Here is a 27,664-nt window from a genome sequence, read left to right as displayed (position 1 = left end):
GGGAGAAAACTGTAATGACAAAGACACTCATAAGCCAAAATCCCTCAGTTTCAAGCAAGCATTTAATGAACTCGGTCTGTCTTTAAAAGGTGGTTCTACTTGGGTTTTCAGCAGCTCCACAGCTTAGGATGTGCTGGCAACCAGTGGCAGTTTTAGATAGACTGAATTCCAGTAGTTCACATACTGGGTTCTTAGGTTCTGTTTCACTGAGTCATGGTTTAGTTTATTGTTGATATCCAGGTAGTAGCCACCATTAGTGGTGTAGGGTGGCCAGTTAACGGACACCTTTGAATACCCACTGTTGGGATCACTGGGAAAAAAGAAACAGAAGTTTAGTTTTATAAGGGCAGATTTGTGTTCTCTGAAGATCTTATCTGTGCTCAAGTGAGGTTTTAAGTGAGTACAAGGAGAGGGTTTGGAATCGAGACAAGTGATAGCAATTCTGCCTGCTAGGAGCTACTTGCTAACCTGCGTTCTCCTCCTCTGGTCCCCACTAGCATTGGCCCTGTCTGCACAAAGCAAACTGAACTCCTGCCCCAGTTCCAGGGTTCAGAAAGAAACATCATCATACAGTATAAGGAGAGATCACAAGTTCTGAAAATGCTTCTGCTGTTCCCAGGTGTTCTCTGGATGAGGAAGGCTCAGAGCAAACTGGGAAACAGAGCCAGATTTGCTAAAGTACATAGGGCACCCTGCTTTTGAGAACTGCTTTTGAGAAGTTAATAGGCAAAAGCAACAGGTTGAAGTGCTGCAGCAAAGCCCCAGAGGTGGAACCAGAATCACTTACCCAGTCCGGGCAAAATTGGTCCAATAAGCAATCATGGCAGATGAGACTGTCCTGTGCTTGGGCAGGTAGCCCAGAGGGGTGGCAAAGGGTTTCCCAAACACATACTGCAAGTCATCAGCGTGGTCTGCCCCTACCCAGCTTGGGTAGATGGGCATTCGAGATGGCTGGGAGAACAAGTAGCTGTATGTCTTGCCATTCCTGGGGAAATAAAATAGACTTGATTAGCAACTGTGAGTGGAGAGCAGGAAAAGGAGTGTGGATTCATAGCTACACTCCAAACACTGGCAGAGCCTCTTGTGCTGCGAGTACAATTTTGGTCTCAAACAAGCTCTGGGCTCCTACCAATGCTGTGCTCCTCACCGTGCATTATGATGGTGCAGGTTTAGTGCCCACTGTGTGGGAATCAGGAAAATGTAGTCAGTAGTCAGGTCCACCACTGTTTTCTTCATGACTTCTTGCTCTGGGTTGTCACCCCACAACTCTGTGTAGAGATTGTATGTCAAGTTGGCTCCTCTCTCACCCCTGTCAGCAGTAAATCCTTTGACCAAGTCATAGACCTCACTCCTGAAAAGACAAGAGGTATGAACTAATTAAGGACCAGCAGCTTGGAGCTTGGTTGTCCCAGCTCCCTTTGGAGGAGGGACCCTCTAATCCAACCACTGTGGTTGGCAACTGTTTGGTGAAGTAACAGCCAGGAGTTTCAGTCCAGGTCCTCAATAGGGAGCACATAATCCACAACTTTGTCAGCAGAACCACTTGAGTTCCAAATGGGCCATAAACTCTTTTAGTCCTCAAATAGGGATGTTATGGGCCAGGTACCCAGCATTTATATATGAACACGCTCCACACAGAGAGCATCAGGGCTGCCAAGCTTGTATCTACTGCTGAGTTCAGGGGTACCTTAAAGATATTTGGGAAGGCTTCCCCATTAAACTAGTTCTTTCTCTTGAAGGCTCTGGGATTGGCAACACATGCCTTGGGCACTCCAGCTTAGAGTGACATCCTGTGCTGAAGATAGTGCCCCTTCCAGACCTGGGTGTTTGGGAATATGTTAAAGTTCCTCTTGATAAGGGTTTTAGGATTGTCCACTTACGCAGTGATTTTCTTAAATGGACGATTGATAGCAGGAAGATCAACGCCAGCAAACATATGTCCATCCATGTTATTGACCCCAGCAATGTAGTCAATGTCAGCAGCATTGGCAAAGAGGTTCTCTGGCATGTCAGGAAGGAAGTCTCCATCAACAACAGGAGTGATGGAGAGTGTGTGAACCACGGGACCTGCAGCAGAAGGCAAAACCAGAATCTGTTTGGAGAACGGAAACAGCATATGTGTGGCCTGGCATATCTTATTGCTTAAGGAAAAAGATAGATGTTGTCAGCTTGTTGTTGTTGTTTGTAGGCTGTATTCTGGAATTGCTCTTGCTGCTTTCATGAAACATTGCAAAACAGAAAGCTACTTGTTCTGGAGCAACCCCTGGACAATTGATCTGCCACTGCTGTTATTGCACAACCAACAGCGTTCACTCAGCACAGTGTGCACCTGAAGAGTGACTGCAAAATCTGTCATTGTCCCCTTACTGAATGACACAAGCTCTGCTTAAATACTTCAGGCAATCACTCCAGTACCCCTTTGAAGGCTTGGTGAACCTTTTGTGCATGGAGGATGCAGCATAGGCTGGGGGACATACCAGGCAGGGAGACCAGTTCCATGTGGAAGGCCATTGTCAGGGCTTTGGGGTCAGTAGCACGAAGGCAGTTGGCCAAGACCGTGGTGTTGTCTGTGGGACAGCCCACCTTCTCTCCAACCTGCAGAAGGAGAGAGAGAGAGAGAGAGAGAAAGCTCATGGCATTACGCTCTGAAGCCAGGCTGCATTCCCAGCTTCCCAGAGGAGAGCTTGGCTTTAATCTCAAAGACTGATGTTTCCAAAGCTCTGTGTTTGGCAGCATGGCTCCTGCTAAATCCTGTACTTGCTATGCTCTTTTCTATGAAATCTCATATGTTTTTTGTACCCTCAAGTAAGACTTTAGCTTCAGGATTGCTGCCTGAAGTGACACAGCCACTATCCAGCCAGCCCAGGTAGATGTTCAGGCCACTAACTGTCCCATGTGCCGGCCTCCCTCTGTGGGTTAGGGTCCCTCTGCAGTGGTGCATGTTACCTTTTTAGCCCAAGTGAGTGGGTCCTTTTGGATGGCCCAGCTGCACAGACCGACACCGCTTTGGCTGATGGCTCTCTTGAACAGACCTGCATTCTTTGGGGACAACATCTGCAGCACAGAATAGAAACAGGAGGGTTTCATCAATGGAATAGTGAAGAAACAATTACATGCCAGACCCGGATGATCCCCCTCACAATTTGTACACAAGGTCCAGGGAAGGAACCAGCTCTTGTGATACTTAACAGACTCAGTAAAGTTAAAAGGGGATATGGTGAAAGGGAGAGAAAAGGTGGAGAGCAAGGGATCATATCATGCACAGAGGAAAGCATCAGAGTGCCAAGAGGGCTGTTCTGCCCATTTGAAGAAATGAGAAGCAGCTGTAGTGCAGTCTAACAAGGACAGCAGACCTGCAGGGAGACACTAGCACCACCGGCTGACTCTCCAAAGATGGTGATGTTGTCTGGGTCGCCTCCAAAGGCCTTAATATTCCTCTTCACCCAGGCAATAGCCATGTGCTGGTCCTTCAGCCCGTAGTTCCCTGAGCAACAAGAGGGTACCCACCATCAGCCAGGGCACAGCCAAAGGTGGAGAGCTGGGCAGGCTCCCCTAAGACGGAGCAGCTGTGGTACCTGGCATGTTTGAGTCTCCAGTGCTGAGGAAGCCCAGGGGTCCCACACGATAGTTGAGGGTCACCACGATCACATTGCCCCGCACAGCGATCTCCTCACCATCATAGAGGTAGTTGTTAAGGAAGTTGGCTCCTTGACCCCCTCCAAGAAGGAAGGCACCGCCGTAGATCCAGACCATCACTGGCAAGTTGGTGGAGACTAGGAGGTGAGGGGGAAAAGCAGTGTGAACCACTGCACAGCCAGAAGGTGCTGCCTACCTCCACCGAGCATTGCTCCACTTGCACTTGGACCTATTGGGGCTGACACAAATGCCCCTTCCTTCACTGTCATCTTACCCCACAGCAGGAAAAGCATTCCCAAGACAACAAACCTGTATGAGCTTTTCCTATTGGCTGACATCCCATACAAATTACTCTGTCCTTGATAAGAAAAGAACTTCTCTATCTCTACTAGAGTTGTAGGACAGTCATTTGTCCAGAAAGGGTTGTTTCTACTTCAAGGACACAATGTTTTGTGATAGCCTATGGCCAAGAAAATTCCTGCTCTGTAGAGGCTGCAACTCACAGTGGGACAAAGCTGAGGAACAGGGTCTGAAACTTCTCCTACCCTTCCCACTGAAAACCAGTGTTTCTTTGGTTGCCCATTATGGGAACGTAGCTGTCGAGGGATGCTCCAGAGCAGTTTATCCACAGAAGGCAATTGAAAATCTCCTCCTCAGGTCTCTGCCAAATACATACCCTCTCTCCTCCCTTGAGGGATCCAGATGTTCAGATAGAGGCAGTCCTCTTTCCCACGGACATCAGTCTGTGTAAGAGTTGTCTGCATGCAGCGATTCTTAAATTCTTTTGCTTTCAGTGTTCCTGAGAGAAGATAGAGAACACAATGGGTCCTGGTCAGAGACATCAGCTCCTTTGGTTGTATGCTCTGTCCGTCCATCTTCCCCTCTGTAAGTCCAGCAGAGGCAGCAAAGCCTCCCCAGCCATCTACTGAGGGAGTGGGACCCCTTCCTATATGAACTAGCTCCTTTCAGCAATGGACTAGAGAGACAGCTGTTAAACAAAATAACCCCAAAACTAGATCTTACCTTCCCAGCCAGGATGAGGTTGGGGGTCTTGCAGTGTCTTTGGTGGGGCAGCAAAAGGGATCCCTCTGAAGATATCCACATAGCTCCCAAAGAGTCCCCGTCGTTTACTCTCTCCTTCCACAAAACCTCCCTCGGTGAGCACCACACCCAGCTAAACATGGTACCATTAAGAAGAAAGGAAATCCATTACAATCTTTCATGGCTGAGGCTTCTCATGTTGCCAGCACCCACACCTTCCCCTGGCTGGAGGGTCCCCCAATACAAATCACAGCCCCCTCTCCCCAGCCATCCCTGGGATTCCTCATGGGAAGCCCACAGGTAGCTGCTGCCACAGATGTGTCCATGCCAATGTTCTTCATGATGCCCTTTGGAGCAGAGAGCCAGCAGCAATTTCCCTGCTCTTCCATATATACTTGATAGACTGTGAGAACCTACAGCCTTGAGATATAAACCAAGCCAGATCTGATAAAGAACTGTGCAGGGCACTTTTGTGAGGATACCAGTGAGAGCCTTTGCTAGGACAAATACCCTGCCTTTGCTGTCACTGCTTGCAGGCCTTTTTCATGGGCTTCAGAGCAGACAATGGAGAAATTTGCTCATTCAGGCAAAAGCAGGCAAAAGGTCTTACAAAGCTGTAAGGAATGTCTTGTACTTACTGTTGCAGCCTGTGCTACCCCAAGGCAGCAGCACAAGGCAAAGCTCAGAATCGCCCAGCAAGCCATGGTGTGCACCTGAGGAGCTTGCCTCCAAACAGAGGCCAATGTACGTATATATAGGTAGGAGTGCAGCCATGTGTCAGTGCCAGTACATGGTTTTTGCTCTGAGTTCTACTGTGTAAGTCCATGTACGTAAATAGGCCAAGGCCAAACCATGGCTGAGGTAGGCTGGTGTCACAGCGTGGGAGCCCTGCAGATGTTGCTTCTATGGGACGAAGGCTACCCACGTGTAAGGAAATATCTCAATCTGACAAAACTTAGATAGTGGAAGAGAATCAAAGCCAATGGCCTGGATTGTGAATCCTGGTGTAATTCAACACCCAACACCACCCTAATAATCTTATACATAGAACTTCACAATCACAAAACCTACGGAGAAGCCAGCAAGTAGTTAGGACTGCAACCATCTTCTGTGAAGTCAAAGAAAAGGGCTGCATGTGGTCTCTTCCTACACAGCACAGCAGGGCTGAGAGATAAAAAAAACAACATCAAAATGGCCAAACTACCTCTAGTTGCCTGTACTACCCAAGAGAAACCCTCCAGGCTGTTATTACTGATTTATATGAGATAGATTTGTTGCACAAAAGGCTGCACATTCTCTCCTTGCTCCACTGTAACTCCTGGAGTTTATCAGGGTACAGGGACAACGTGAGATAGAAATGCACTTATTAAGATATGTTTTTTTTCCTCTAAATGCTGATAAAGGAGCTCAGTGAGAAAAATGAAATCTGTTTCTTGTGGGAGACCTTGCAGGCTGTTCTTCTGGCACAAGTGACCATGGGCCTGGAGGGAACAGATCCAGTGAATGTGGTCAGAGGAACATATGGCATTGACTCCTCATAGCTTCCACACAGCTCCAGCCCACGGGAAGCAGGCAGAGGGCTGGACTGATGCATACAATGCTGCATATAGTGTCCACAGGGCAGTAGCATCTCCCTCAAATCATGAGAACCCTTCTCGTGCCAGGTTCTTCCAGTTGACTTCTGATGTAAGTTTGTGCCATTCACGCAGCTTTCCAAGCTCCAACATAGATCCTGCAGAGACTCAGCAGCCTGGGTAGGGGTTCCAGCTGCAGGGTCACCCCTTGCACTGTCCCCTCCTCTGGTTGGGGCTGAACTCCTGTCCATATGAAGTCAAACTTTCTTGTTTCCCACAGTGCTTCCCATCGCCAGGTACCCCATACACAGCAGTGTTCGGGTCAGCTCTAGCCAGGAGTTTGGTAGTGTGTGTGTGTTTGTGTTACAGCTGCTGGTTTTCCTGCTCATCCCAACAGGGTAGGCAATAGAATTGTTAATTGTGGTACAGGGCAGAAGCAGAGTGGCCAGCCCTAAATGTGCAAGAGCCCTGAGCCAGCCTCCCTCTCAAAAGTGATGAACCTTGTTTAGATACTGCGAGATACACACACGACACAACACACAGGATGATTGACTCTATTTTCAGCCTGTAGGGTGCAGTGGCACCACGTTTTCAGTGCTCTCCCTGCAAAGATCAGGCTTAACAAATGCCTTCATCCCTTGGCTCTGACACTCAGCTTTAAGTAATACAGCTGATTATCATTAGACTTGAGAGGAAAGCCTCCAGACCTGTGAGAGCAGGTGGCATAACTGCAAAGGGAAATGCTTTAAAAGGAGACAGATGTGACTTCAATCATGCATAGTTCAGGTGGTGTTAATTCATAGAATCACAGAATGGCCTGGGTTGAAAAGGGGCCATAATCATCATCCTCTAGTTTCAGCCTCTGCTGCTGCTCTAGTCATGTTGTGTAAGTACCTAAACTAAAATCCTGTTCCCTTTAGGAGCCTGTAGGAAAGGGGCAAGGAGTGCTTTCTTTTCTACTATGGCAGGTCTGTTGAAACCCTGGGGAGGGGTTGGCAGATGAGTGGGTATGAGGCAGTTCAGTACTTCATGGTTGCTTTCTTGAAGGTTTTGCTTTACTCTTGCCTTGTCAGCTGTCACCTTGGTGTGCTGTGGTGCAGCCCCCTGAAGCAACACACACCTGCTCTGATTGATGTCTTTTTGAAGACATAATAAGTGGCTTCAGTTGGCTTTGTGAACTGTAATTTCACATTGGTGTGAATACATTAATATTCACAAAGAATATACAAACCCATAGGGAGGTAAGCCAGTCCTCCTTGCTTGTAGATCAGTATTGAAATATGTTTGCATGCTTCTCTTCTATGTTTTCTGTTGTTGTTGAATTTAATCTAGTGGAGGGGTGCATCTCTGTCTCACAGATGTTGGAGAACCCACTGGGTTGAGATATTCCATAAATGTGATGTGAGTGCTCTGTGAATTGCAAATGCTTTTGTTTTTGTTAGAATTTCATGGCATGTGGAGTATCTGGGCTGAATGCAATTAAGGGAAGCATTACACCTTCTGATTGATCTCTAGCTGTTCAGTGTTTGATAACAGGCTTCTGAGCCATTGAAAATGTTGGTTATGGTGAATGGAAGCTATTTCTGAAAGTAGTTTGCCTGGTAGAACTTAATTTCAGTGTAAAACAGGATGCCACTAAGACTCCATATCAGTCCTGTGCAATGCCCAGATCACAGAGGGCGGGATGTACTTCATTTCCTTTCATGCCGCGTTCTCATTTAGCAATATTTTAAGGGGTAAGGACCCCCATAAGACAATTATTTATTTAAACGTTCTTATTGCAACACTCCTTGAGAAGTCTATCAGGCGTTTCAGCCCTTACGCCATGCAATTTCACCACCTTTTATCTCCCTTCTTCGAGCCACAGCTTTTCCCCGCTCATCTTTATAATCTGACATTGTGATTTGTTCACTTGTATGCTTGTTTTTCTCCTCAAAGAAGATTTGCTGAATCATTAGGGAGGAGGCAAGGGTTGTACATGCAGCTGGTGGGCCACGATAAAGCCGTGGTCACATCCAGCCTTCAGGGTTTGCAGATGACAGCCCTTCAGTTGGAGGGTCTGAGTCACATTCCCTTCGGAGCTAAGATTGCTGAGGACTTGGGAACTAAGGAAGTGGGGCTGGGGAGCTCATACCAATAACTTATTTTTGGGGCACAGAATGAACTGTTGATGCTCATAACTGCACATTTTTTGTTGCATCTCCTGAAAATTTATAATGCTACTATGTCAAAACTTGCAGACAAAGAGTTAATCCCTGCTGACTGTTGTTGGGGGAATATTTGTAAGCAGTAAGTTCATATGGGGTTGGAGGATCACAGTGCAAGGACCTCACTTTAATGCTGTGTGCATCTTCTATGGGATTTTTTTCATTAAAAAATGCACATATGCAGCAATTCTACCTTGCTCTTATCTATTGATCTCAGAGTATGTCCGTGTTGTTATCCTCATTTTGGGGTTGGAAATCCTGGGACAGGGGATAGTGAAGGCTCAGATCAGTTGACAACAGCAAAGATAGGAGAAAAGCCTTTTTTGTTTGATTCTCATGTTCATCTATGGGTGATGCCACAGTATTCAAAGATGGACTTGCAGTTTCTAGATGCTCATATCTAGGCATCCATTGAGCCAAATGATTTACAGACAAGCCACTACAGGCTGGATCTAAATAAGGCACCGGGGTGAGTGACTCAGTGGTTCACCATGTCCATGCTCTCAGGATGGTGTCTTTGAAAAGACAGGAATGCATCATCATCTGACTTCCCTTTCCCCAGCTGAAGCAAGAGATAACTTCTATTATATAAAGAGAAGACATCAGCAGACATGGCCACTGCTAAAAAATCCCACCAGAGTTCTTAATATAGAAGAGCTTAGGATGTAAGATAAAGTCCCATTGCTTTAAAATTCCTCGAAGAGAAAGTAGAATCAACAGTAGGTGGGTTTTTTGGTTTGTTTTTAACTCACAAGTCTTGGCCTGAGAGCAGTGCAGAGACCACAAGAGTGCAACTCATCCCACATAACGTTAGATATCTGCATGTGCTAGGTTCCCTTTCTGATCAGTGGGAGAACAAGGTGCATTAAGGACATGACTTCAGTCCTATTTTAGATGCACGCTTTAGGAGGAGCTGGATCACACTGTGTATGTGTGTGTATATATATATCTATATATGTGTATCTTAATTGCCATAAAGGGAGCCTTTGAGAGACTTGCTCATGTAGATGGTATCTTGTCCTACAATGCTGCTGTCCCTAGCCCTCTATGATACACAAGGTACTCACTTGTAGGCAGGCAGCATGTTCTTCTGGGACAGGCTCAGGGCTTTTCCTTGAGCCATTTCTCAGCAAAAATTTCATGATACAGACAGGACCCAAATCCCCTGTTTCAACCCAAAGACCTATAGATGAGCCCAATGCTTTGCATGCAGTCCACTACTATGAGCAGTGATGTGGTAACAGTACGGTTAGAGGGGCTGTAGGAATAATGCAGTGTGTCTAAGCTGATGGCCTTAAACCATTTCTATCCTGCATGGCACATCCTCAGCAAGTAAACCAAGCAGGGAATGTGCTGTGCAACAATTCTTTTACTCTGTCATGACTGGGGTGTGGAGAAAGGGAGCTTGCACAGGCTGTGCTTGTCCAAGGGAGTTCAACCAAATATGGGAGCATCTCTGCTGTATAGAATTGGGTATAGCTGCACTAGAGCTCATTGTGAAGGGTATTTGCTGGTCCATGCTTTTACTGCTCAGAAGGGGATGAGGAGGTTTTTCTTTTATTTACTTATTTTGTTAAAGGGAAAACAAGACAATCATTTGTACACCAGAACTTGGTGACTTTAGCATTAGCCTGAGCTGCTGGAGCTGGCATCCCAAGACTTGGTGGCAGCCTGTCTGAAGGAGCAGCTTGTGCAGTAAGTATCCAAACTTCTGAGTCTGACTCTCCCCTTTGGGCAACGTTCCTAGGAAGGCTTTCCCCTGCACATTCCCTCAGGCTTCTGCATTCAAATTTGCAACTTTCCTGCTGCACTCACCAGTGTTATTTGCATGGACCAGGGCTCGTGGCAAGGAGCAGCGGGCTGACAGGCCCTTCCTGCCAATCTGTCTGCTCTTCGGATGAAGTGGTTGGAAAGTGCTCACTCTCCAGTTCCCACTTTGGCTCAGGCACTCTGATAAGGCTGGGGCTGTCCTATCTGACCCCAGGAGCTGTTCCTCCTCCCTAACAGGCCCACTTTGCTGGCTGACAGTTAGCAGCCGGCAGTGCCTGATAAACTTATCGGGCTAAAGCTGAGCCTGGTGTATGCTCAGCTCCTCCCTGGCCTCAGATTTCCCCATTTCTGGGAACTCTTTGCTCTCTGCCTGCCTTGCTGTCTGCTGAGGTGAATGATGATCACCCTTGAGCCACTAGGTCAAAATCAGCCCAAGGGCCAGATTGGAAATGCCTGTATTTAGGGAGCATCCTCAGAATGAGGAGGATCAAATTGAATGTTTGTAACGTCAGTATCCATCTCTGTCTCTCTCTTTCTCCCTGGAGTGTTATTCACTGATGGAAACACTACCTGTCTGATTTACCCCTTGTCTTTCCACTTGCTTCATTTCTCTGCTCATGTGAAGTTTAAGATTTAATTTGATGCTTTTGTTGTGCTCGGAGAATTTCTTTCTAAGCCACAAACAGAAATGGGCTGCTTTGCTGAAGTAAGTTTCTATCATACGTTATTAGGATCACAGTAGCACTAAGTAGGTTCCAGCCGAGATCAAGGCTTCATTGTACAAGGCACTGTTTGTAGGAGATAAGGAGGGGCAGTCCTGTGTCTGATTATCTTACCGTTGAGGGGGGGAAAAAAACAACAAGTGAAATAGAAGGGAGAGGAGGAATTATCCTCCTTTTGCAGATGGGCTGAAGTTTTCTATGAGTTGCATAGGGTGCTGAGCAGCTTCACAAATCCAGAGGTAATGTCTCACCCAAGGTCATGCAAGAGATGTGGCAGATCTGGCACCTCAGGTCAGGGCTGTGAGCATCAGGTCAGTGTGTGCCCATGGTCACTGTTAGCTGAAGTGTTCTAGTTCTGTAACAGCTGCATTGGTCTGCATTTTCTTAGGTCTTGCCTACTACAGAAGAACAGACTGATTTAGCTGTCCTGTGATGGTTGGTGTGGTGGTTTGGTGCTTCCCATGTGGATATGCTGCTCCAGGGCAAAAGTGGGAGAACATAGCAAGCAGGAATGTTTGTCCCATGCAAGGAAACACGCTTATGCAGCTGTTACTGAGAGACTGTGTAATGCTTCCAGGTTTCCCACATGTGTGTTGTTGTTACAGTTAACAGCACAAATGTACCGGCAGCTGGGAGTACAGCTGCATCCCCTTTACCTGTGACAGGCTGTGCAGCACTGGAGGAATGTCCTGCTGCAAGGACTAAGGGCTCTGCTTTTATCCTTTCACTGAAAACACTCTTGAACTCCAGTTTTGCCTTTTCTGTAGGTTAATACTATCTGAAGATAAGCTCTAGTGTAATGCTATGCTAACTAGGAGTGCACCTTCTCTTCCTGCAGGTTTTGTGTCTGTCTTCAATAATAAAAGATGCATCCTGTGTCCAGACTTAAATCTACCCTCGATCACAACATTTCTGGGCTGCTGCTTTCAATACCTGAAGCCTGTCTGGAAGACAGAGGCACACCTCTGCTCAGCAGGATTGCTTTGCATGTCCCTCATTTGCTAAACAAAACAGCCCAAAGACTGAGGATTTTCTTTCCCTGGCAATAAAGGAATGAAGGTGTGAAGAGGACTGGGGAAGTGCAGGGTTTAGGGTGGGCTCAGGGAGAGGCAGAAACAATCGGCTCTTTCTTCAGCCACAAAGATTAGTTGAGATTTTGCTTTTTGTTATCTATTTCCTTGATTGACTAACCAGAGTGTTTCAGATGTGAGGGGAGATGGTGGGAAAGGGGTTATTTTCAGAACTGGGGAGAATTTGCATTATTGAAGAACAAGGCCAGGTGTGTTTGGAGCTGGTGATACCAACTGCCTGATCCTGACATGTGCTGAGCATCCTTGGGTGCCTGTTGTATGGATTCAGTAGTGAGGATCAGGTTGGGTTTGAAGCACTTGGGTAGGAACAGATTTGCTTCTTTCCTCTCTCCTTCATGCCCAGGGTGGTGGTGGAGTTACCATCACTGGAGGTGTTCCTGAACCATAGAGATGTGGCACTGAGAGATGTGGTCAGTGGGCATGGTGGGGATGACTTGGATGTGATGATCCTAGACATCTTTTCCAGTCTTAATGATCCTATGATTTTATGATTTTCAGAGCTTCCAGCAACATGGATGGAAGCCTGGGGAATGGTGTAGAGTGCAGCCGCCAGCCCCACAGTACAGGGCTTTCCTTTCCATCTGAAAATAGGTTGCCAAACACTGAGTAGCAGGCCAGAGCAGCCCCTGTTCCATGCTCCAACATCCTGCCTTGGGAGGTTCATTGCAAGCAGGTTGTGAGGTTACACTACTGTGTTTATCACACTGGCTTTGCTGGGGCTGTTCCTTAAGATCTTTACTAGCATCTTCCTGATCTCTCACTGATTGGAACTGTCACAGCATTTCTCTTTGCAGTGAAAAAAACCAAAGGTGGGGGTCCCTCAAGGGACATCTCTCTCTGATCTGAGGGTCTGACAATCAATGCCTGGTTTTCCTTTGGGCTGTTGACATCCATCACACCTTTAAGCATGAGCTGGTATTACCTGATGGCCTGAGTGAGAGAAGCTCTTTAGGAAGAAATGTATATATTTTAATTGCTGTAGTGCAGAACTCTACAAGCTAATTCTTTCTTCTTTCTCAAGTCACCTTCTGACTCTTGTTTTTCTGTCTTGAAAGCACCTTTGCCAGCTGGCATCCTTCCACAACCTCTGTTTGTGAAGATACGCTTGCAGAGCTGGTGGGAGTGGGCTAGTCTGCCCACCCTGTCCTGTTGCAGCACAGCATGCTGCCCATGCTAACCAAGCACTTCTTTACTGACTGCCATCACATCTCCTAAGGAAGGGTTTGACTCCCATCAAGTAAATGACTGAGGCAGGCACTGCCTGCTCTGGTGTGACTGCTCCTTCATGATCTTCAGGCTCAGGAACCAGAAGAATAGTGAAAGCATCTTTATTTCCCAACATCTAGGGGAAATAAATGAAAGTTCTTTGGTGATCCTCTCTTTGTTAGAAGGGAGAGGATCCCAGCCACCCATTCAAGGCTGTGACTTTTCTGCTGCATAGGAATCAAAGACAGGGAGAAAATCTAATGGATTTAGTCAGCCCTTGTTCTGTAGGCTCAAAACTATCTGGCTGCTTTGGATTGGAGTGGTTTTGCTGGCAGTCTTGCTATGGTGCTGATCAATGTATACCAGCATTTTCCTCAAAACTAAGGAGCTTCTCATGAGTCAGAAGCACCCAAGTCCTAAGGACAAGGACTGGGTGCTGGTGTGCTTGTTGTTCTGGGGCTGGAGGGTGTTAGCTACAGAGCTGTTCTCTTTGTATATCTGTGTTTGCAGATTTGAGGAGGACAAGGGAAATAATAAACACAGTTTGCGTTTTTGGCAGCAATTTTAATAAGCTAAAATGGTTTTACCTTATCTAAAGTTCACGCATATGTGTCTGGTGTCACAGATAGGGTCTGAGCATTGCTTCTTCCCCAGCAGCTCTTACCCTGACCAGGTTCTGGCATGGTAAAGTACAGAACAGCTCAGCTTTAACAGGAGAGCAATGCAGTGCTGTCACCCCTCTCCTTTTCCCCTCTGTCCCCACTGCTGGCACCTCCAGAGCTCAGCACAGGACTTTCTTGAGATGAATTCTTTAAACACAAAGCACCCTGTGTTGGCAGAGTTACTGAGAGGTAACAGGTTTATCAGTTAAAAATCCCAGCAGGCCTGTTCATGTTGTCACAGTTTGGTGTATTGCAATAAAAATATACATTAGAATAAGTGTAAATATGTACTTGCAGTGTGCAAGGACAAGCCAGGAGTACAGACTGTTTTGAGTTGCCAGACTGCATATTAATGAGTAACAGCTTCAGCAAAGAACAGGGGCAAGTATGTTTTAAATCTTAGTAGGGAGAATGGCTTTGGATTGACAGCAGTGTAACCGAGGACAGAATCAAAACTCTTTTCTCAGAGCAAGAAATGAATCTCCCACTTGGACTGCTGCTTCTTTGCCCATTGGGGCACCATTCTTTAATAAGCATTTGGAGTGAGATGGTGAATGCCACAGCCCTTTCTACAGGCTGCTTCCCACAGGAGTCATCATATGATGCCATGTGTATAGGGATGTAGTTATGGAGTGGTCTGTGCCCTGCTGCAATGCCCCACTTAACTGCAAGCACTTGTCTTTTTAATGCTATAATAATACTTTGCCCTTCCTCTCAAAAACTCAAGGGACTTTACACACCTGAGCAAATGACTCCTCATCACCAAGAGGTGTGGAGAAATAGAAGTCAGAGCAGTGCAGTGACTTGCCAAAGGTTATGTACTGAGAACACAACAGAGCTTAGAGGAGAGCCAGCTATTTACTTCTTCCAGTGCTTTGCTTCAACCTCTAGACCTGGAAGGAGGAGGAAATACCACTGCTGTGTTTGTGTTGTATTTGTGAAGTGCTCATATCATGCCGCTGTATATGGGTTAGGCTGCTTCCTCCTGTAAGAGTGGAAGGAAATCATATTTCTCTGGTCCTTGACAACTATATCCATGGTCATTCCTGACTGTGCAGTCACACAGGGCTGTCCAGGACAGATTTAAGCCAATAAATCCAGCACACAGTGCAATGCTGGAACATCCCAGCCTGGCTTCTGAGAGCAGCCAGTCTCTGTTGCAGGGTACTGAGATACAGGGCTCATTAGCTTATCCTCAGTGCTGTGGCTTTTCCTGGAGTTCATCTGATTGTCACTTGCCTGGGGATCTTTGCAGTAGGGTGTGGATGTGGAATGCATGCAGAGACCCTTGTTATTAGTTAGGGATAAGAGCTATTTTTTCCCCCAATATTTTCTTCCTACTCCGAACTAAAAATAAGACACAGTTGATTTGTCACTTGATCACAGTAACTGCTCCACTGAAAGAAAATGAATTGAGGTGCCTGTTGCTGGAATTTATGACCTGGGCAAGTCTCTGCAGATGCCCTGTCCAGGTTAAAAACAGCTCACTGAATGCAGTCTATTTGCATGTCCTATCCTTATCTTCCTAACCATCAAAGCAGAACATGGTTACAGCAGCAGCTTGGCACAGATTTTGGCTGCCACTAGTCCAGGTGTTCCCACCTCACTGCTGGTCAAGTCAGTCTGATGGACTGAATTCTACATGTGGTGTAAATCCAGAGTAACTGTGACCCTGGAGGAATTCCCCTGCATTTACACTTGAGCAGGTGATATCAGATCTGGCCTGGTACCTGCTGTAACTAAGGAGTGAGAGCTCCCACAGGTTTCTGTGTCACATTCTGGGGTGTGTAAGGCTCTGGGGTTGCAAGAACACCAAAGCTGATGACATGGCTTTGTAACTTCCCAGGACAGTGCCGGAAGCCATGTGAGCTTAATGAAATGGGAGGCCCTGTGCCGGATGGAAATGGTGGGGAGGGTCTGCTTCCATGAAGCGTGCACTGGCAGTGGGACCTCCAGCAGAGATCTGGAGCCATCCCTCACTTGAGACTGTGTTGGGTCTCCCGGTGCCTCCGTAGGTCCACCTTGCGTTGGAAGCCCTTGGCACAGAGCTCACAGCTGAAGGGCTTGAAGCCGGTGTGCTTGCGGCTGTGGGTGATGAGGTTGGAGCTCTGGCTGAAGGCCTTGCCACATACCTGGCATTTGTGGGGCTTCTCTCCTGCAGGGCAAAGAAGATGGTGAGAAACATCTCAGAAGGGAGGAAAAAAAAAAACAAAACCAATGCCTGCCAATGTCTGTGCTCTCCTTCAGCAACAGAGGAGGAGAAGAAGCAGAGGCAGCCCTCCCTAGTTTGGTCCCAAGTTCTATCTGCATCCAGGACTGGGGGTGAGCATGCTGAGGACCAGAGGCTGGTCAATGACTGGCTCCTCACTGCACAAAGGAGGAGCTGCATCTCAGGGATGCTCAGACCTTCTGCTGTCTTACCATATAGAAAAGAATGACTTAGTTCTCAGTCACAGAGAAGCTGGACCGGGGATGTGTGCGTGTATAGATATGAGGAATTTTAGTTTGTATTTATTCCACAGTAATGTTTTGTTTCTCACCAGTGTGGATGTAAGTGTGTTTCTTCATATCTGACTTCTGGTGGAAGCGCTTGCCGCAGTATTGGCAGGGATAGGGCCGTGTGTCGGAATGGATCAGCAGATGTGTGGAGAGGGTGGAGGAACGCTTGAATGTCTTCCCACACATCTTGCACTCAAAACTTCTTTCCTGGTAGGGAAAGAAAAATAATGAGGTGTCAATCAGTGGCTGCAGAACATGTGACAGCTTGAAGAGTATGGTAGGTATGATGAGCAAATCTCAGCTCATGGGCTGACGTTGCTAATACAAGGAGGAAAGGAGGACTTAAGGAAATAGCTGGAATCTTGTTCTGCACCCTTTAAGAGAAGGTGAGGCACAGGAGAACTAGCAATGATTCTCCCCATGCAGGATGTCCCCAAGAACAGCCTGAGAGTGGAAAGGTGAGAACTATGATCTGTGGTCTTTGGAGCTTCTGTTGCTGGGTGCTACAGGGAAGCCTGCATGTGTCACCTAGGAAGCATCACCTCCTTCATCACAAAGGTCCAAGCGCCACTGAGCTCTGGAGGGCAGTTCTTGGGAAGCACAATACACACCTGGGAGTGAATGTTGGTGTGCTGCTCCAGGCTCACAGCATGTCCGAAGGTTTTGCCACATACTTCACAAGCAAAGGGTCGGGTCCCGCTGTGAGACCTTCGTACGTGGACCTCCAGGCCGTGGGGAGTGGAGAACACCTGAAAAATAAATGGTATTTATGTATATATGTATGTATATATTGGATATGTATATGTGTGTGTGTGTGTGTGTATATATATATATACATATATATATATGTATGTATGTGTATATATACATATATATACATATATATTATTTTTTTTCTAGGAGGCAGCTTTGTTTTCACCTCCGTTTACAGTTCTTTCTCTTTATTTGTTGAGAGGGAAGAATCAAATAAGAATCAAATCTTATTTGATTCTTCCCTCTCACAGGCCACGTAAACTGCACCATTCTTGGCACCCTCCAGCCCCAGCTCATGGCTGAGGTTCTCAGCCACACACCTTGTTGCACTTCACACAGTGGTAGGTCTCCATGTCCGAGCTGTACCGCATGCTGTAATCCAGAGGGGGCTCAGCGCTTGGCAGGAGATGGCTTCCATACAGGCTGACTGGGTGCTCCAGGAGGGCTGACTGCATGGTGGAAGACATCTGTCTGTAGCTGTATGGCACTTGGAAAGCATCCCAAGAAAAGCTGGTTTTGTAGAAGGTAGGTGTGCTTGTTGGGCTTGTGCAGTCTTTGACTTGCAGACCTGAGATGGTCATGTCTGAGTTTGTGAAGGAGAGGGAGAAAATGAGTGTCATACCGATGCTGAGTTACTCCTGATTTAAGTCAAGTCCTGGTGCCCGTATGATATTTGATTTAGGACTTAGATTTCAATCTGAGGAAATTTTAGTGGAGAGGGGATGCTCAAGGGTTACTATCTTGAACAAATGTTATGGGGACACCCATATCACACAGTTACATTAGTTGCTGAGATCTGGAGGCTTGCTCTCTGGGGATCACAGCCATATGCTTCAAGGAGATGCTGACCTACACCAGGATCATAAGGGGAAATACAGGAAGGTCTTAATGAGCACCGCCTGGGGCAAGTTTGACCATTGGTGCCAAAATTAGAGCTACCATTTACTGAAAATCTGGACCCAGTCATAGTGGCCCCCTAAGCTTACAAAGCCTGGACCTCATTTGCAATTCTGGCTTTGGTTAGCAGACCTTGAGCTGAAGGTCCTGGCAGCATCCTGCTTAGGCACTGGACGGGGACGCTTTCTTCCTTTGGTTGAAAAGAATCCTTTTCTTGTTTTGGAACCACCCATTCTAGGTCCTGTTTCTTGCCATCCTCTGGTGTCTCGTCTCTGTCTCCTGTGGCTGTAATCACAGTAGTGTCACAGTTAGTTTATTCTAGCTGGTAAGAGAGCAGTCAGTGCACTAAGCATGTGAACTCATGCTTGGACACGCGAATCAATGCTCAGTTCCCTGAGTTGGTGCAGAGTGGTCCAATCAGTATGGCAGCCAGGGTCTGTCCATTGCTGGCAAAGGGAAATTCTAAGCAGAATGAGGTGTGCGCATTAGAGAGGGTCAGGATATGATATGCCACTTGGTGCAACATCTAGCTACAGCAAATTAACATGAGGTGGCCATGTTTCTGTACGAATATTTCCATATTTAAAACCATTTTCATTTATGGGGGTAACTAACAATCACTAATTTATTAACTTCCCTATCTCTCCCATGAAAGAGTTCAGTAGACAGCCGGGTAAGGAAGCTGAGAAGGGAGGTAACTGCTTGTACAGCTGTAAAGGTTGCCACAGAGTCTTGTGTCCTCCTGCCCACTCACATTTCTCCATGCCTGTCCCAGCCCTTTAAGAGACCAACCAGTGCTTGTTAAATGTAGAATTTATACTACAAATCTAAACCAGAAGTCTAATCTCCGTGCTTTGTTTCTGCTGCAGAGAGCACTGGGCTGCTGAAGGGCATCATCCATGTGTCATCTAAACCATCTTGTACACCAGAGAAGCACTGCAAATGGCCAAAGGATGATGTGAGGAACTGACATGGGAAAGTCACTTCCATTCTTCTATCAAGCGTATCATAAGGCTGGACTTTAGTTCCACAGCCAGGGCTAGAACAAAGGGAAAATTGATCTTAGATTTGAATAGTGAAAATTTGAATGGTGCCTGAAGGAAGGAGATAATTGTCCCAGCCCTGCTATTGCACGGATGGCTGTGGGAGAGCATGATCAGGAGCAGGGATGGCAGCAGGCATAGGCAGAAGCAGCATTGGTTTGTGTTAATCTAGCATACAGTAGCTGGTCTTTTCTCTGCAGTGCACAGGATTCCTTTCAGACAGTGTTTGGATATCACTGTTTTTCTCATTCTAGTTGTAACCTTTCTTGCAAATCATCAGGAGGAGATGGTAGCGCTGAGGTAGAGAAGATATGGTGAATGGAGATAAGAGTCAACAGTTGGAGCAAGAGCAAAAAATAGAAGGTAGAATTCTGTCTAATTCCCACACAGGTAGAGTACTGGCCATCAGGAGCCCTGTGCTTACTCAGAGCTTCCAGTGCTTGTGTCTGCCCAAAGTGTGTCAGTGCAAGGGACTCTCGCTGTGCTGCAATTATAATAGCAGCAGCCCAATAGGAAACAAAGGGAGGATCTGAATTCATTTCCAGCATGGCAACGTGGATGTAGCCAACAGAAGGAGGGTGCAAACTGAGGGACAAGTTTGTCCTTAGACTGCTATCCCTGCATGGGAGCCCTTAGAAATTCTTTAGCTCATTCATCCAGCTCTCTTAGCTTGCTTACTCAATTATTTATTTGCCTTGGTGTATTCTTACATGCCCGGTGGATGTATTGACTCACCAGTGAAAGCAGAAGTGATTGGATCCCATGTGAATATAGGCAGATCATCTTCCACAAAGCGGTGCTGATGATAGCTATGAGCCTTTTTGCTCTTCACCAAAAAGGAACGTGGCATTTTCCATTCACTGCCTGGGCAAAAGCATGGAATAACAGCATGTAAATCCCTGCAGTCTGTGGGGTTATTTCTCCTTGCTCCCACAGCACATCAACTCTGCATCCAGCAGAGGTGAGAATTAAAACCCTTCTGCTGGGGTGACAGCCCATCTCAAAGGGCCCCACACCCAGCTGGAGGGATGGGAGCAGTTGCTTGGCTTTGTGTCTTTCAATGGGTCTTAACACTGGAGAAAACACAGAACTGTGTGTAAGCTGTTATGGACCAAAAGTGTTTGTGTGGCAGGGATACACCAGAACTCAGAATCTCCTTAACATCATTCTTTGTTCTGGCTGGCAAAATCAAGCAGAGGCTGAGCAGAGAGAGGTTCCCTTTTGGACCCGACTCAAATATCATAGACCGTTGAAATGATGGGTTAGGAACAAACATAAAACGCTGAAATTTAATCATACGAAATTCTCTTGCAATGCATCTGTTATCTTTGCTACCCAGAGCCCAGCCCGCCCTGTGCCCGCTCCCCATAGCCAACAACTGTTCTCATGCAGACAGCATGACAACAGGCTCAATCCTGCGTATGGCAATATCAGCTGGTGCATTATTTGCATATGCATTTGCATTTTCCCTAGTAATTGTTCAAGATAGCAACACTAAAAGCAAATCTTGTTATATTTCATATGGAAAGTCAGCAGTAAGTCCTGGCTCTCAACCGATGGGTGAATGCATTATGTTATTGTTTGGGTTCTTTTTCTCAGGAGCAGTTGAAGCGTAGAATACTTATTTACTGAAAAAGAACACAGTTTGTTCCTGTTGAGTAGGAATGATTATGTCTGCATAAGTTAGGACAGAGCAGAGTGAGCTCCTGGAAGCAGCCAGGGATGGAAAAGCTCTACTCTGGCTCCTCTTTAGGGTTCAGAAGTGTATGTGCTTACTCCTAAATGCTAAATGTAATGACATGGTCCAGTGGTGTTTCATTTAAAGGTCCAAGGGACAGATTTACACTAGATCTACGATGGCAGCTTTGGCTTCAGGTACACAAACAAGGGCACTCATGTCCATCTGCTGTGGACAGGTAGGTTGCAAAGCCCACTGCTGTCTGTGGGAGTCAGGTGCTCACCAACAGTGCCATTAGAAATCCCATCATGGCTCTACCTGTCTTTTTAAGTCTGGTTCAGGATTCCCATTTTCATGTATGACTTCAGCCATTTTTTTTTTCTTCTGAAATGACTCACCTGTTTTTATCTTTTTCCAAGAAATATACATGTGACTTGAGATGAATATGAGAAAACAAGCCAAGTGTGGATGTGTTAATTTAATTTTAGTAAGAGAACAAAATTGTACTGGAAAGGAACTGTAATTATGCAAACAAGAGAGGGATGCTGAAATACATAGCTGTATTTACATTTCTATAACTCTCCAATGAGGTTCTTTTAAGTATCATGGAATGTACTGGCCTGACCTGGATGCAGAAGCACTCAGCTCAGTAGCACAGAAGTGTTCTGGGATGGCCACTACCATTGTAGTAGTGTGTTCTGCTTGGCCATGTGCCTTACACCCTATGGAAGCATTAAGCTCAGCAGCCACAGTGGTAGGGTCTCAGTACCCTTGCTCAGCCCCAGGTGGGATATATGTGCCTGGAGCTGCACTTGACAACATAAACTTGCCCCAAATTAAATTCCTACTGCAAGCCCTTTCTGCATGGGATTTCCACTCATGTTGAAGGGATTTTCCCATAGTGGGCAGGACCGTGCCATCTACAATAGAGAGTATTCAGGTATCTAAAGCCATGCTGGTATGCGTTGTCTGCCTGAATGAACCAGTTAATTTTCCTGGGCTTCCCACACAGTGGAGGAAGAGGCTCTGGCAGCAGGTGAAGGGCAAGGTGAAAGCGTGTGCTCCATGCTCCTGGGAGAGCTGCTCTCCCTGCCTGCCAGCTGGAACACCCAGAGGCACTCACAGATAAATCTGAGGACTGCAGGTGGGTGGCATAAGCAGCCTTGCTGTGTTTTACTGTAGTATCCATGCACTGAGTATGTGAAGGTACTGATTCCAGCCTGTCATTTCAGGTGGCTGTTAAAAGTAGCTGCCTGCGAATCAACAGGGTTTTTCTGGATGTATTTGCCCCAGCATATGCAAAAGTCAAATTTGGGCCAGTATCTTGGCTGCTGATAAGGGCCTGTACTGAGCAACACAATCTTTAATGCACTACCGAACGTTGCAAAAGGAAGTTACCTTCCCCCACCCCCATTTTGCAGAGAAAACAGGAACTGGGAGCCCGAGCATAGTTAATTAATGACTGCATTGGACTGTCTTTGTGATTCACGCAGCCAATTTAGAGGAAAGCTGGGAGCACAGATTGTGAGAGGAAAAAAATTCTCTCTCTGAAATTCAAGATTATCAGTTGCAAGTGATGAGCTGCTGCAGGCAGTTACTGCACCTCACAGCGAATGCAGTGCTATGGACAGCAGGGCCTGCTATGGCTTGAATGATCCCCAAAGCTTCCAACAGGATTTAGCTTTGAACTTCAGTTAAAAGTTGGGCTTGTTTTTTATGGAGCCTGTTCTTGCCAGCCCCAGCAGCGATGGTTTCTGTCCCTTCTGATAACTGCATGGCAGAGTTCATTGCCTGGGCTATGAATGTTCTGTCATCCCAAGGTGTGCATGGATGGGTTGGGTTCAGGATCCTAATTTTATAAGGTCTCACGTTCCTCTTGAAGCCCCAATTCCCACCTCACACACACAGCAGCTCACAGTGCCCAAAACCACAGGATAGGCCCCTTTGGTATATTTTAGAAGAAATTGGTATTCTCTTTTACCTATATGAGGTTACAGGTCTTGTTCTGCCAGCAGCTCCTTCAGGGACACAATTAACCCCAAATTCCCATATTTTAGGAGCGGGTGTTTGCAGGATTGTGCCATCCTGAATCAGGAACCCACCGTGCAGTGTAAGTTCCATTCTGAAGCTGACTCATTTTCCTCAAAGCCTTTCTAAATTCAGGTTTCCCATGTTCAAATTTACAATGTAAACTGCAGCAATGAAACCCTTTCTCCCATGGCGCTCAAAAGAAATACCTATCTTTTAACTTAAAATTGATGTGTGGCTTTGTGTATATTGATGAGTGTATAAAGTTTTAGCCTGGAAGAGGCTCGTTTCCTTTCTACTGCTTAATTTATTTTATGCCTTGATACTGTTTTGTTTGTTTCTTTCCTGGCAGAATTAAGCTCTGAAGAACAATGTTCCTATTGGAAGGCTATATTTATGAAGAAAAAAAGCACCTGTGTGTGATGTTTTTAAGAGCCCAAGTAAAATAAGAAGTTTTGTGGACTCCTGACTCTTTAAAGGTAAAATACTTCAGAATTCCAGTTATTTACACCAACATCAGGCCAGGTTTGTAAAATTCATTATACTTGGGGCAATTCATTTGAATGTGGCTTTTTGAATAGGGAGAAATGCGCAGAACACTTTCCATTCCTATAGTAAGAATGGGCAGATGGGCGTTATGCCAGAGCCTGAAAATTACAGTGAGCATTTTGTCAAAGTAGTAGATGGGAAATCCATGGAGATCTTCATTATCTGGACAAAATCTTAATAACATAATTACAGCATTTGTCCATCAGAAAGCTCCTTTGCTCTGAGAGATGTTGGGAATGCCACTGGCTTTAGCAAACTGCCTTAAGCTTCCATTTATTGACTTACACAGCACAGTCTAACACCTCCTGTGCCCCTCTGTAGATGCATTTACTTTGTGGACTTGTAAATAAATTGTTTTCCTGTTCAATGTGTTGAATCAGCCATGTAGTATGTTAGATATTTATATATATCTAATTCCATGTGCTAAAAACTGATACGCTAATTAGCATGTACTTAGAAAGGATGGAGAGGTGATATAAATTAGAGGTTGGAAGTAAAAATCCTCAACAGGAGAGACTGAATTCTCACCTAGCAAAATCGGCATCAAAACTTATGCAATTAATCATTTAAGTCAGCAGAGATGTGCTTTTATCTGAATCTAAAGGTCTGTAAAAGAGCAATTAAAAGGAAAAATACAGTATGTCCTCATTGCTGAAGCATAAAAGTCTACATCTGGAGACTGCTTCTGCAGCACAGGACTTGCTGGGATGCAGGTATCTGAGACCACTGCTACATCTGCTGTATTTTATTCTGCTATTATCATTTTCATATGTGCATGTGAGAGTGCAAAGTAAGTATATGATATGTCATCTTTTAAAGTCTGACCTGTTTGATATAAGTGAAGCATTATCACAAAGGAATGCACAACACAGCTGACTTAGCAGGGAACAACGTTACGTATTCGCAAACAGAAGCAAAGAATAAGACAAAGGGTATGAAAGGCATCAGAGAAACAAGCCAGACAATGACGCTTAAAAGGATAAATAAATCACCTGTTTAGGGCACTCTGCTTTACTGGATCTGCCTTAGGAGTCCCCAATGAGACGCTGTCTTCTCTCTAGGCTCCTTCTTCCACTTTTTCTCTTAGTTGCAGCCTGCTGAAGTAGATACTTCTCCTTTTTTTTCTCTCTGTTTTTTGCCCCCGTTCCCCTCCCTGATTTTTCAATCAGATTATTTGTGTCAAAATCTGGCGGTGAAGAAACAGCCAATGGAGAAGCAGAGCCCAGAAACTATTTGCTTATCAAAACTTCCCAGGACTTTGAAAACTTGAAGAGAATTCACAGTGCCCAGCTGCAAACCCTAGAGGCAGCACCCTTAAATTTCACTTTCTGCAGGAATACTCTCCTGTCATAGTGACAAAGAGCACGACATGAGGAAATAATGTACAAAGCAGACACCTATTTGCTTTTTCTTTTTAGAAAGAGCTCTTAAGAAACCTGTATTTTCACACATATTCATCCCTGTGCTGTATCTTTCCCAAACAGGCACACTATCTGTCTCGTATACACTCACATACTTTGGTCTCATCAACAAAACCATATAGCACACGTATATTAAATTATTTTATTCCAGGATGGGTCTTTTATCTCTCCAATTTCCAAGAGGAAAAAAATGGACAAATAATATCACAGTAATAACTGAAAAAGATGTTTGTTCATCAGCCTTTGTTTTCCTAGATGTGTGTGTGCCATCCATACTCATTTTAGGTACTACTCTGTCTAAATACAGCTGTATATAAGATACAGACTTATGACAGTTCATTAACAAGCGTCTTTGCAAGAAGTTCTTCAACTCAAGAGCAATAATAAGAATTTGTATTACTTTCACTGCTTGCTTTCCAAAACAGTTTGAAAATGGGTTTATAAGGGTGGAAGAACTGCCTGCCTGCAAGGGTGGGTGACAGAAGGGAAAGTGCAGGGGGCAGAGTGCCATTCTGTGGCACTATGGAGGTATTCTGTGTGTCATCTGGTGGTTCTCTGGCATAGGTGAGATGGGAGCTGAAGAGCAGTGATTTTTTTCTATGGAGAATCCTCAGACACAACTCTGGTTTGAGGGAAAACAAGGAAAGCTTATCTTTCCATAGGCTTGGGGGTGGGGGGAAGGAAGGGATTATTTAATTTCACTTGCTTTCTGATTTTTCATCATTTTCCTACAGTGCCGTGCTACCTGTGCCATTGGTTAACCCCTCCTGCACTAAGACTGAGCACGGTTGGAACACTGAGGATACATCCTAAGTTTGCAACTTGAGATGTATAGAAGCATGTAGCCAGCTGCCAAGCATTCAGACTTAGCTGTCAGAGGACTGCCTTTATGTCACGGACTTTTGTTTGTTGTGAGCCTTCAAATGCATTTCCCTGTTTCCTACAGCCAGCTGCGCTACACCAGGATTCAGCACACTCCATTTTCCTGCTGCAACGTGGAATGGTGACAGCACCAGGGATGAGGGGCTGCTTCTCTGCCATACAAGAGGATCAGCTGCAGGGTGGTGGTGTTCCACTGTGGAGCAAATGAGGTGCAGAGGAACTTCAGATTCATGGTGGAGGTATTCTGTGTGTCACTGATGGCCCGAGCGCTCTCTGCTGGGACAGCCACAAGTCACAGCTGGTGGCACTGCGTCACCCCACAGCACCGGACACGCTGTGCAATAGGCTTTGCTGCAACTGAGAGATAGGAGCGTAGATTTCACCCACGTTGAGAAAGAATCAGATTTTAATCTTTGCCCATCTTCACCTATTTACCGAACAGAATTAATTCTTGCTGTTTACAGAAGCAAACAATCCCTTTTCCCTCTCCCTCTTCTCCCCCCTTTATTTACTTAGCCATACTTTGCATGAAATAAACGTTCCCAAAGCATTGTGCTAGCAAGATGATTTGCATCTTCTTAAACACCAGCATTCGAAGGATTATGTTTCCCACTACAAAAAAACAAGCATTGTAACAGAAAACCAAGACGTACATTGTAGCTTCAGGGTTTCATGTGAAGAATTATGTTATGGGAATTAAACAAAAATAGGAAAAAGGACAGGCTGCTGAAAAGGACCGAGATGTTATTTTATGAAACGCTGGAGCTGGCTCCTGCCAGCACCTTGAGCTCAGACTTACCATTGACATGAAGTGCAACCGGCTGCTCTTAAACTAAAGATAATAAAACCAAGTCAGCCACAGAAACAAAATCCTGGAAGGGACTAATTACACAACACAACCTAACAGCGTGTACAGTCAGACTGCACCAGCTGGCTGGTTTCAGAGGTGACCCAAACAGTGCTGGGCACAGTCCTTTGGAGGAGGAGGATGGCTATATCTCCTCATTTCAGTAGGCTGTACATGGAATGGCTGCAAAAAAAAACCCATCTGTATCAGCCAACCTGGTTCCCCAAGTAGCTATCATCTCACAAAGCACGTATGTCATTGAATACAAATTGATCCCTGAGATACTCCATGAGTATTACTATGATTACAACGCTAGAATGCCTGAAGAGAGATGGGGGACATTGCTGTATGTCAGCTCTCATTCACCCTCTTTTCCTTTGTTTTATGTCAGGAGTTCCTTTGGATCAAATAGCTGCAGGATTGGAGTGTGGTCAGGAAAGCTGCCACTGTGGCTTCTTGTCATCTTCTGTCAATCTCTTTTTGTGGCTCCTGTTAAACATACCACCTCTCCAATGAAATCATTAGCAGAAGGTTATTTCTACAAGCTGATTATACAAGGCCATTTATACAAGGAAAATACAAGCACATCAGGGATGCATTTTAGCCTAGGAGGATCTTTGAGGTGACTCCTTGTGTTCAGTCACATTTTATGATCAAATTGATCCAGTTTTGCCTTTTCTCTCTTCACATTTCAGGGTCAGCAAAGAGAACCACAGAGGGTCTGGATTCAGAACCTTGTGCTGGTTTTGACCCATATGGGGGACACACAATGAGCTCACCTCGCAACTGAAGGCAATTGAATTTGGCATGTTGCTGTGTGTTCTTATTACATGCCATATATATATGTAATATAGTATAGTAATAGTGAATAGTGAAACACTATTTAACCACAGGGATAAAAGACATCTATAGAAGGACCTTTAGCTGCCGGTTCAGCACTAGGGCTCGCAGCCACAGCTCTGCCCTGACCCTTGATACAAAGGGCTAAAACAAGGTATATCAAACACAGCATCGCTCCATGGGACGGGCTGTGTCCGGTACCCGCTTAATGGGGCGGTTCGGGTTCGGTTCGGCCGGGTTCGGTTCGGCAGGGCCTTGTTTACCGGCCGCACCCCGCCCCGCCCCCTCACGTGATCGCCCCCAGAATCACGCGACCTC

The 27,664-nt window shown here is 45.8% G+C and overlaps 2 protein-coding genes across 3 annotated transcripts; both read right to left on the bottom strand.

Moving 5' to 3' along the window:
• Positions 1 to 40: 40 nt before the first annotated feature.
• On the bottom strand, positions 41 to 5,783 carry CEL (carboxyl ester lipase). Its single transcript, XM_015878843.2, has 11 exons — positions 5,316 to 5,783; positions 4,660 to 4,810; positions 4,313 to 4,435; positions 3,576 to 3,773; positions 3,354 to 3,484; positions 2,947 to 3,054; positions 2,478 to 2,595; positions 1,881 to 2,067; positions 1,148 to 1,351; positions 788 to 985; positions 41 to 310 (listed from the first exon to the last, which is right to left on the bottom strand). The coding sequence occupies exons 1-11, from the start codon at positions 5,379 to 5,381 to the stop codon at positions 124 to 126; spliced, it is 1,671 nt and encodes a 556-aa protein (XP_015734329.1). The 5' UTR covers positions 5,382 to 5,783; the 3' UTR covers positions 41 to 123.
• Positions 5,784 to 13,790: 8,007 nt separating this feature from the next.
• Positions 13,791 to 27,621, bottom strand: GFI1B (growth factor independent 1B transcriptional repressor). 2 transcript variants are annotated; one of them, XM_015879184.2, is made up of 7 exons: positions 24,349 to 27,621; positions 19,837 to 19,965; positions 18,191 to 18,343; positions 17,482 to 17,744; positions 17,020 to 17,157; positions 16,450 to 16,615; positions 13,791 to 16,064 (listed from the first exon to the last, which is right to left on the bottom strand). In XM_015879184.2, the coding sequence occupies exons 2-7, from the start codon at positions 19,949 to 19,951 to the stop codon at positions 15,886 to 15,888; spliced, it is 1,014 nt and encodes a 337-aa protein (XP_015734670.1). In that variant the 5' UTR covers positions 19,952 to 19,965; positions 24,349 to 27,621; the 3' UTR covers positions 13,791 to 15,885. The 2 variants fall into 2 exon arrangements, with proteins under 2 accessions (XP_015734670.1, XP_032304012.1); XM_032448121.1 differs by lacking the exon at positions 24,349 to 27,621 and having other exon boundaries at positions 19,837 to 21,878.
• Between the last annotated feature and the right edge of the window lie 43 nt (positions 27,622 to 27,664).

The sequence above is a fragment of the Coturnix japonica genome, chromosome 17, assembly GCF_001577835.2.
Source record: "Coturnix japonica isolate 7356 chromosome 17, Coturnix japonica 2.1, whole genome shotgun sequence".
Classification (NCBI taxonomy): Eukaryota; Metazoa; Chordata; class Aves; order Galliformes; family Phasianidae; genus Coturnix; species Coturnix japonica.
The sequence above is the reverse complement of the archived record's forward strand: the minus strand, read 5'-3'. Positions and strand labels throughout refer to the sequence as shown.